This window comes from Temnothorax curvispinosus, unplaced genomic scaffold, assembly GCF_003070985.1.
Source record: "Temnothorax curvispinosus isolate PA1 unplaced genomic scaffold, ASM307098v1 QBEX01005075.1, whole genome shotgun sequence".
Classification (NCBI taxonomy): Eukaryota; Metazoa; Arthropoda; class Insecta; order Hymenoptera; family Formicidae; genus Temnothorax; species Temnothorax curvispinosus.
The window spans coordinates 393,733-405,178 of record NW_020214855.1 but is presented as its reverse complement, the minus strand read 5'-3'; the positions used below and the strand labels follow the sequence as shown (position 1 = coordinate 405,178).

Genomic DNA, 11,446 nt, shown 5'->3' with positions numbered 1-11,446 from the left:
CGCCATTGCAATCACACAAAAATTAATATTTTCCAAATCCCCTACGTATTTCTCTAGCTATACTCATGTAGATTAAGAGAAAATTTGTTGTTTTTTAAAGATCGGGTTATTCTTTATTCTTACCTTATCATAGTTTACAGTTTATAGTATAAATATTATTTCTACACGATTAGCGCCATATGCAGTACATATTTTGATTGATATATAAATCAGAGACAATACTTGAAATAAAATCCGACATACACACGTGAATAGAAGAATTTTTCTCGATAGTATTGAAGATAATTCTATTTATCAGATCCGCATCTGGATGTTTCAAGACACCGTCGGCTCTATGACAGAACTATTTTGCGCTACTTTATGCAACACATTGGCCGTAGAGGATGCTATTAATTCAGTCACGGTTGATACGGTTGTGCTCTTAGATGGCACGTGAAAGAAATATAGCATGAATCCAGCTGCCAACAACAGATGCATACCCAGAATTACAGCAACATATATAATTCTATGTCTCCCTGTAAAATCAATTATATTTCTATTTATTTTACTTGATACGTTTCCCACTTGCTAGACTAATTTATCTGACGAGTCAGATTGTTCTCTATGTATTTTAAAGACAGCATGTCTCTTACCTGCGATTACCGGTAACAATGATCGTAGTAAAACTCCTCCAGATAAAAATGTCACTAGTATGACTAGACTCCATTGCAACCAGCCAATTTGAATTACCCACAGGAAAGCTACTGGAACGTAAATGCTTAAGGAATATCCATACAGACACAAAAGTTCTAAGAGTCCTGGGACGGCGTAAGACTGAAAAACAAAGATTAGATGATATAGTGACAATGAATATTCTTGCTAAAGCAAAGGACTTGATAGCTAATGCTTGATACCTCGATCAATTCCTCCTCGGTGTTCCTCGAACTGTTGGTCCACTTTAACACACCCCACAGGGCTAGCGGTAGAAGCCAAGCATATAAAAATATAAAAGTAGCCGCGTATGACACAACATGGAAGTCGTATCTCCAGTGATACTTGGTAGAACCAGCGGTTTGCAAATAGTTGGCCACATTCTCGCTGATCGCGATGGAGAACACCAGAGTCACGCATATCCAGAAGGGTCCGTACAGGTCTGGATTTGGCCTTATGTGCGTTATAAGATAATTATCGCTACCGTGCGGTATCATGGATCGTTTGAGCCTTTCCAAGACATCGTTTGTATTAACGTTAAAGAACTTTTGGTAATACTCGATTGTCCAAAAGTTGGGTTGGGCAGTACCTAGGAAACACCATCATTTAAAATCGCCATAATACCTGCCTATCGACAGAAAACGGAACAGAGAAGCTCTTTAATAAGCTATAATTAAAAACCTTCGGTTTTATTGGGCATTCCTTGTAAATCTTCTATAATGCCAACACCCATCGAGTCATTTGGGAGGTTATTGAAGGGCTGGTGAGTGGAAGCCCCGGTACCCAGCTGTCCCTCCGAGTTGCCGGCATGACTTATCGATGGGAAATCGTGGAAGGATATAAATTGCGCGTCCGTGTCTTTTGATTGACCACTGTCCATGATTCAGTTATTCTTTATCTCCAGTTTGACAAGTGATGTATACATCGCAGGAAACAAACATACATAACATACATACATAGGCCACGTTGCGTAACGCGCATATGCCGCGCTTTTCTATAGTAAACGTTACGTATACTATAGATAAATGCACGAATATGCGCAAACGGAACGTGGCCATACCAGACCAGAGTACAAGAGAAAAACCTCTCTGGCAGCACGCTCATTGGATACCATGCGTCGCGGGCGATGTAATCGCATTGGTCGATCGAGGCCATGGACGCGGTCCCGTGGGTCCCGTGCACGGTTGTATATACAACCGTGGATGTATATACATACTCTTTAGTTTCAACGGTCAAAATTTAAAGCTAAAATATATTATATTTTATATATATTTATACATGTTATATAATAATTATATAATAATCATATAATAAAAAAAATTATAATAATATAGATAGCATATGTATAATTTTTCATATACATATATACAAGATGGACAAAATACAGCGTTATTTTATATCAACTCACGCTATATTTTGTCCATTCTGCATGTATGTACATAATTTTTCTAATTTTATACGTGTCGAAAAATATGAATGAGTTTATTTATAATCAAAAGCAGGTAAAATCCTCATGTCCGTTTATTTATGGTAGATAGGAATTAAGACCCGTTTAATTTTTTAATATTTTATATTTCAATTTAAACTTATATATAATCGATCGAAGTTGTAAATGCTATCGACGTCTGATCGATGTCGATCCGATTTACCATTTCCCCCTGGGGATCCAGGACAGTGACAAGACCGGCGAAGAAGTGTCTGGTTGATTTATTTCACAGCCCTACTGCAATATAAGGGCGCGTTACATCAACGCAACACACATATCATTTACAATCATACGAAATAATCTCCACGACGTTGTACATAATGCGTGATCGCGCGGTATTAGTACTTATTATGATACAATAGAATATTAGATTATTAATCGCACATAATTCATTAGTATCTTGCTCGTTTACCAATGTGACAAAAGGCAACATTCATTTTGTAGTTGTTATCGTTAATGTTATTATCGTCGGTGTATTTGATACATATATACTATACCATGACAATAGTAATTCACTCGCCGTTGCGGTGGAAATCGCGTGATCGCAAAACAATTTGTAGCGTCTGTATGCCGATGAATATATACGTGCTGCTTGAAGCAGCGACTCTGAGTCTGGGAGCTACTGGAAAAGAAATTGTACAAGCCTCGACAGAAATTGGCGACCGAGAAAATTCTTCCCTCGCCGATAACGCGGCCACGAATTGACACTTCGCGAGGAGAGAACTCGACTCAGGCTCGGCTCAGAAACTAATTCTTTGAAAATTGCGTCCTTCCTTTTTCTTCTTTTTCCCTTTTTTTTCCCTTTTCGCGAAGTGATAACCACTTGGGGTGCTCGACGGTGCGGAGGCTGTAACGGTGTATACAGCTAGTGCTCACAACGACGTTGGTCCGACGTGTTTACGAGATAGTTATATTGCAGTCACAGATTGCGAATAGGCAGGAACGATAATTAATTATTAAGAAATCTATGACGGTCTTAATACCGAGTTGCCGATTCCAATTCTTTTCCCCCCTGTTCCATTAAAATGCTGTCGACGTTACACACGCTGCTTTCTCTTCCCGCTCCCTCCTTTTTTTTATGATACCCCCAATAATACATTTATTTAGTAGCGCGTGCTCAAAATGTAAATAACGCCGTCGTTTATTTACAATATAATATTACGCCCCGCCGGGCGTCGTTATAATACACGGTAATTGTTTCGTTCGCCACTGATCTGACGACGGTGATCGCTTGATGTGTTGTCGTGTATGAACCGTCGCGTTAACATATTACATATACACATATTAAGACATACCCTGGTTTTTAATCAATCGTTACAATTATACGTAACAGTGCCTGCAAACGATGTGCTTGTTTTATACAATATATATCGTCCCGCTGTACGCTGCACGCAATCCGCAGGTATACAGCGAATTGATGTCGCGTAAAGGAAGTCCTTTACCAGCAAATTATCTATATATTTAGGGGCATATATGTACCACTAAACTCCTTCTATTACAGTAATTTCAGATTGATTATTCAGTCGCATGCTTAGTTAATAATTACGTACTCTGATTTATATAACAACGTATTGAACTCGAGAACGCGAAACTTCGCGATAATAAAAAGTAAACTGCGTACTGCGCTGTGTAGGATCTCAATTGACGCGCAGTTTTGCGTTAAACTTGTAATATAAAATGCAATTTGACGAAATACAGCAGAAACTGTAAAAAATTAATCGTGAAACGTTCCATTATTAGATTATTATTTATTCCCAGTTGTTCTAGGATGTATGTTATTTTAGGAAAAAAAACATCTAGTTTGAATGGCGTAATTAAATGTAAATTGGTGGAAACTTTCATTTTTACCGCGTGCAAATATCACACGCGTGTGTCCGAGGCTCGGAGAAAGACGTTTAGAGATTTTACAAAATTTTATAAGTACTGGGAACTTTCACTGCTATTGCTCTTGGCTGCTACACGTTATAACGTTCGATTTGTTTATACTAGTTTTACGCATACACGATTTGCTAAAAGGACTATTATAGTTAAAAAATGCGAAATTGACAAAATGCAGTAGATGCTGGGCCGGGAAACATTCGAAGTAAAAAATTGCTTTTTTTTGTTCTTTACCAAAATTTTGAGACTCCAGATGTCGGGAAATCCAATCTGACGTAGGCTGCAGTCCACTTGACGCTACAAATGCTTTGGAGCATCCTTCTTCTCCTTCTTTCTTCATTGAAAGAAAAGAGAATAGGAATGCTTCGAAGCATTTGTAGCGTCAAGTGGACCTAGCCTTAATTACAAGCAAAGTGTTTCCTTAAAGCAACATCGAGTAATAATAATAGTTAAAAATCGTACTTGAATTCAAATAAATTTTTGATTCGGGAGACGTGGGAGGCGTTACAGGCGACAATCTCCGTCTGTATAATCTAATACAGGATTTAGCCGATATCGGGAGAGAAGTGGATATACACCGTTACATAAATTTTATATCTTTCAAAGATCTACTGTCTCGTATAGTCGATATCTGTGTTTTCGCCAACACGTTAATGTAGAGTAGAAATCCTTACGATCCTAACGATGGAAAACTATGGGAGCTTACGAGAAATGTATCTTACAAGCTTAACCGTGTAACATCCCTACAGATCGGCTCTCGTTTCGCGGTCGTTTAATCGCGCGAGTTTTCAAATGCCCTACGACTTTATCAAATTCACAATCAATATCAATTCTACAGCTTGAAAGTAGGATAGAAGGAAGGTATTATCGTAGAAAAATCGTGCCGCCTTGAAAAACCAGCACAAATCTAATTCCCAAGCATTCTCTCGGAATCTCGATGTAGATACGAGTGAAGATCGAGGGTACTAAAGCCACAGAATCACATTGGTCGATCTAGAGTACCAGGGATATTGATATTTAACGTCATGCGACAGCACAGAGAAGTATCAGAACGAAGCGAACGCTGAGACACACAAAAGTACTCCCTCTAAAATCGCTAATCACGTTCATCCTGCGCTACGCCTGGATTCGATGCAGTGTCATATAAAAAAAGGACGATTCGAGTTTCACGCCTAAGCAGACTCTCGTCCATATGTATTACAAACGCGAGGCTTCTTTTGATCGACGTCTCTCATTTTGATCACTTTCTTTCGGTAATAAAACGATTTTACTTTGATTGCGGACTTACAGATGTATTACATAGAACAGGTACGTAAGAGTTAAACACTTTTTCTCCCCTTCTATCTCCCCCCCCCCAATCTTGGAAAGCTTCTAATTCCGAAATCGCTATATGTTGTGCTATACCCGATAACATCCGGCAAAAGTGTGAGCGAGGTCGACTTTTTTAGGTGCGGCAAGCTGACTTAGGCGTATTTAGTAACTGCTATATTTTTCAGTTCTTAAGAGTCGCGAATATCAAGATAATTGACGTTTTATGTTGGAGCAGAAAATCAAAGATTTCGCCGTTTCATGCCAAGCTCGAACTCGGAACTTACTCTGCTCGGTTCTCCTCGGTTTAAAAATAAAAGAATATTGACATTGAGAAAATCGCCCGTGAGAAAGCGGCGCTTTTTTTTCCGTTTGCCGAGGAAAGCGCTTTCATACCGCAAACGCGTAGAAAAACCTCGTGTCTAAAATAGGGGAGGCTGAAGAAGAAATAATTTAATAAAATACAAAAAAACGTTTCGCTTGTTCGACTCGAACTTTACCAGCGGCGAAACAGAAATAGCCGTGTACGCAATTAAACGCAAGAAAGAAAAAAAAGGTACCCTATTCAACTCAACAAAACGGAAGTTATAGAGATAGGGCGAAACATGACGGAAAGTAACAATTGGCGATTACAGGATATTTTGTTGGCGCGCGCTAATTATTATCGGAGGAGACAGGAGCTTTTGAGTAGGCAATCGAGACGGTTTAATTAAAAAAAAAAAAAAAAACAGATAAAAAATAAGAGAAAGTGCGCTTAACTACACAACTCAGTTCACAGATTGCCCGCGACAACCCGCGGGCATCCGCATTTATTTACGAACTAAGACACAGTGACGTCTGTACCGCTGCGTGTATACCCGGATCATTGTTAATTAGTCAAATGTATTTCTTTATTTTTCTTCTCATTTTTCTGCTCTGTATTCATTCTCTCTTTCTCTCGCTCTCTTTCTCTCTCCCTCTCTTTCTCACATATCGTTTACGTTGCATAATAATTCGAATACATTTACGCGACTCCGCGCTACAGCGGAGCCTCATCGATCACCTTAAAGCATTAGTCTTTAGTGTTTGATTATTATACTACAGTAATATACAGAAAACCGTAGCTCGCGCCGGTCAGTCGCTCGCGTCCCGTTCTCCACACTCCGCGTCCCGATCGACCCCGGCGACCCCGAGATTGGCGATCCTTCCGGTGGGAACCACGCGACGAGCGGGCGAACGGCCGGGGCGGTGATCAATATATTCGATAATTACAATACACTAAATATAATCGGCTCGTGTGTATGTATTAAAATATAAATATCAAATGGACTCTTGCGCCCACAGGATATATGCACCTTAATGTCGATGCGCGACTTAAAAAATTCAGAAACGTTCTCTATAGTCGTTAAGTAAGTCGTCACTGATTGTTAAAATCCCTATTATCGGAAGAGCGAGGAACTCGCGACTGCCGAGGAATGCCTTTAAGATCTCAGTGAAACGATCCTCTCTCTCTTTTCTTTCTATTTTTAGCCTTTGCTAAACGCGTACTTTCGATTGTCGTTTCTCGACAGTCACGAGCTGCATCGCGACGAGATTAGAATTTTTTCGGTAGCTTATAGACATACGTTCGGTGTATTATTTTGCCGAATGTTACGCCGCATCGATCGAGAATCGGAATTTTCTCTTTATACGGAATTTCTCTTCCTGATACAGATCAGAATGTAGATATCGTTAATGTTACGTTAATCGTACATATTATAAATTCAGTTTCATTATTCATCAAACAAGAGTATCCAAACTTGAATTTTTATCAGAGAAGTTTCATTCGTCCCGATAAGTTATCCGCCGTAACTTTCGCTTATTGTCAATGAAGAAGCAGACGATCCGTTCTCAGTCGATGCGACGATATTTACGTGGCGATCGGCGGCTCTTTCTCTACACTATGCATACTTTTTTTGTGTTAAACAATATGTTTCAGTACTAACATTCGTCGATGACATCGATTCGACTTCGCGTGCGCAGAGTATTTCCGAGGCCAAACTAAATCTACGCTTTGTACTCTGGTCGACCTCCGGAATAATCCGTCGCACGTACACAAGCTTCGTTTATGTAATATGTATAATATTTATAGTAATGGATGTAATATTTATAATATATTTATAATATATATGCGTGTGTGTATATTTATTTATTTATTATCTATGTATGTAGATGCGTGCATATATAATTACATATATTTTGTAATATATACATATATATAATTATATATGTACTTTTAAACGGTCAATCGCACACGATGCACACCTGTCGAGTGCCCAAGTACGGATTAGCACGAATATGACATTCCCCGATGAGAGATGATACTCAGCGATGACGGTGTCGCGGTTAACGCAAGGCACGCTCTACCTAAGTCTATTCTAAAGCCCTTAATTAGAATTCCTCTTTACTTTATAGTAACTATATTCCTGTTAAAGACACTAATTCTTCATTGCTTCAATTTGCGCGTATCCATGCCAATTATTTTCATAATCGGAGAGCAACTCTCGAGTAAATTATGAAAATACATTGCCAAAGATATAAATGTAAACTCCAAATGTAAATTTCAGAAGGTCAAATTTCGTATATCTCAGTCAATAACTGAAATATATATTGTTATCAATATATACAATATATTGATAACAGATCAAAATAACTTTTTACGGAGGTGTACCTCGAATTCATCACATGATACACTAACCAAAGAGCTGATTGTTCAACATTAGTTAATTTTTCAATAAATTGACCGATGTGTAATTGTAAACGATGGATTACAAAGCGGATTCGCAGCAACATAATTTCGTTTCGCTAAATTTGGAAATGACAATCATGGTAAGCGAACATTTAACATCTCACAATTTACATTATGATACATGTGTATAAAAAAGAGCCTCGGATAAAAATGTTTGAATTGCTTGTCGGCTATTCGTGCTTAGATATTCTCGACGTGTGACACTGTTCGTGACACTACGACCTGTGTGCCGCCGTGTGTTAATGAACGGGCCCGCAAAGAAGCGGGCCACCACATACGCAAGCGAAGATAGTTCTGGATTCAAATTACAATACCTTGAGAGACTTGGGAAAGCCTCGAAAGCTCAAAAACGCTCTATACACTTATTAATCGTAGTTTAGAAACTTCACTTTACTCGCCACTTCGGGCGATCAATTAGGATTACTATATTCTTGGCGTATGCATGTATATATGTGGTCCAAAGAAAGATCCACGTCGCTGGAGGAGCTAGAAATGCTGATAAGCTTTCCCGACTTATCGTGATATCTCCAAACCAAATAATAATTTTCACAGACGCAGTCGCACGCTTCTAAATCTACCCGCAACGCAGATCTCTCGTGATGTTTGTGTGATGTTTGTTCGTTTGTGTAAGAGAAAGAGATTTGGCAGATAGTATATTAATCGATGACAATGTATTTAACAATCTATTTATTCGGCAACGTGCTTGTATGTATGTATGTATGTATGCATGTATGTATGTGTATATGTCGCGTATAACAATTATCGTATATATCGGTAATAATTCATTAGTAAGGCAACGCTACGAAAATTCTTCCCTAAAAGAAGTTTGACAGAGTGAATACACGCGCGATCGTAGAGAATTGTATTCGACGCTATTTCTGATAATTGAGGCTCGCATTAGTGAATCGCGTTTATGTGTGTGCGAAAAGCCGCACCCAACACATGAAACTCGGCTGATTTAAGATCTTCCTCGTGAACAGATAAAACTTGAAATCAAACAAAAAATTTAGCATTAAGCGCGCGATATAAATACGGGCCTGAATTGCTTCATAAAATCAGTCTATCCGTCGAAAGTTATAATTTGTCCTGCCAAATTAGTTCGAACGAGTAGATTTAGATAACAATTAGCTCTGTAAATATAAGAAATTAATTTACATGTTGGAGATTATCGAGTATAATGTATCGAAAACGTAATTGAACGATGCTTAAACTAAAGGAATTCGCGATAATCTGTACTGTTAATAATGTCGAAATAAACGATACTTGTAATCACGTTAGAACGACGCATCAATAATTATGCAACTTGCGCGTTACTACTATTATCGTAGTATTAAAATACACACGAAAGAGACGTACATTCTACACACAGTACAAATACGTAGCGTAGACATATGCTTTGTCGATAAAGAACAGCAAGCGGCTTTATAATCGTATATAGAGGTCGAAATGAGACGGACATTTACATACATCTGTGCCTCTTCTATAATTTGTTCCGACTTTATGCTGATTATTCTTAATTTGAACGGCTAAGGGAATTCATGCCTAAAGATAATAAGTAGTAAAGAAACGAATACTGTCCATTTCACACAAACTGTAGCTAAAATACGAGCTTTTGCACGCCGCTGGATACTAGAAGAGACGACGCTTTCGGTCCCTCAACGTGTGTGTACGTACCAAAAATGTTGGAGAGACTCGAAAGAGTGAAAAATGTGGCCTGCGTTTGTAAAAAGAGTCCTCTAATTACGCACGCGCCTGTTTTTTATTCTACAAATATGAGTGTAAAGATCAATCTCTGTCTGGTCCAATGCACGAACGATCCGGCGATCTAAGAGTTTGCGAGCTGGATCGTCCTCTACATTACGAGGAAGGAGTCTGAAACGTTCGATTTGTAAAACACCAAATTCACTACCGACTCGTGGAGTGAATATTTTCCATTCGAAAAAACATGCCTAATCAGGAGAGTTGCCTATATTAGCCAGATGAAACTTGTAAACGGCCAGAGAATCTAAACAATCATGTGTCTACATACGAGGGTACTCTCTTTCTCTTTCTTTCTCTCTCGCTTTCTCTCTCTTCACCTATGACTAATCTTTATAATACAGCATTATGCATAAATCGATAAACGTATGTAGTACAAGTCCCACTGTTGATTATTATTTGCCGTTACATTACCATAGTATAATAGTGAACATTAAGAACATCGAAGAACAGTCAGATAATGAATCTCGTCGCTTCCTACTTTATAATTACCCGCGCGACAGACTATTTATTCTTGCTTCTCTAATCGGACTTCATTTATCTCAGTAACAACTTCTAGAATTTTCTATGATCGACACTTTAATGATTATATTCCGCGTTAGATCAAATTTTATGCTTCATTAAATTTCAGGTGTAAATACTAAAGTTTCAAAAACCATTTTTTTGAACGCTGAATATTACATCTTTCTAAATGTAATACTAGATCTACACGTTATATTATATTTTCTAACAAATCTAGAATTTCGGAATATGAGTAGAAACGTTTCAGAAGACATTTAATCGAATACATTTAAGTAGACTCGAGTGATTTGATAATACGTAGCGTTTCGATAAAACTTGATAATCAATTCGATTTATTGGCAAAACTGGCTAAAATTTAGCTAACAATTGTCCATACTTTGTAAATGTGGTCCGATTACGACGAGCAATCTAGCAAATAGAGACCGAGAACCTAAGAAGGAGAAACGTTCAATAACTTACGGAGCACAGTACAATATCAATCCTCTATTAACTCCAAAAATATGTTATTCTTTCCTATACTTTATAGCTACATGTCTATCTCTCATGAGAGTCAATGTTACTTTGTTTACAGTAATAATATAATTTTTTTATACGAACTGTCCGTATAACGCGATGAATATTTATAATCCTAACTCCACAATGAAATAGTAAGCCTGCCCCCTTATCCTATATTCTTTTTTTCATTTTTCTTTGCCGTTTCACCGTATATTTACACGAATATCTTTCCACGCTAAGCACACCCAAGCGTTTTCCCGATTTTGCATGATTTTATAAATAATCCGCGGCCCGTACACAAAAAAATACTGATCACACGGGCCTATCGCCCCCCCCCCTCCGGTTTCTTCCTCTCATCGACGAGTTCGTTAATATCGAAACTACCAACTTCCAATTGAGTAATTTCAATATCAAATCAAGCCTCAATTCTCGGGCGATCGTTCGCGATCCAATAAATTTTTTTCTCCACCGGCGCGGAATTGACTTGGAGATTCTATATACGTTAAATAAATCTTATTATCGGACACACTTAATCTCATCAC

At 38.2% G+C, this 11,446-nt stretch overlaps 1 protein-coding gene across 1 annotated transcript; it reads right to left on the bottom strand.

Annotated features, from left to right (window-relative positions):
- Positions 1 to 74: 74 nt before the first annotated feature.
- LOC112454436 (protein YIPF1) lies at positions 75 to 1,662 on the bottom strand. The gene is made up of 4 exons (XM_025015824.1): positions 1,372 to 1,662; positions 894 to 1,279; positions 633 to 813; positions 75 to 515 (listed from the first exon to the last, which is right to left on the bottom strand). Exons 1-4 carry the CDS (start codon positions 1,568 to 1,570, stop codon positions 316 to 318), a joined length of 966 nt encoding a protein of 321 aa, XP_024871592.1. The 5' UTR covers positions 1,571 to 1,662; the 3' UTR covers positions 75 to 315.
- Between the last annotated feature and the right edge of the window lie 9,784 nt (positions 1,663 to 11,446).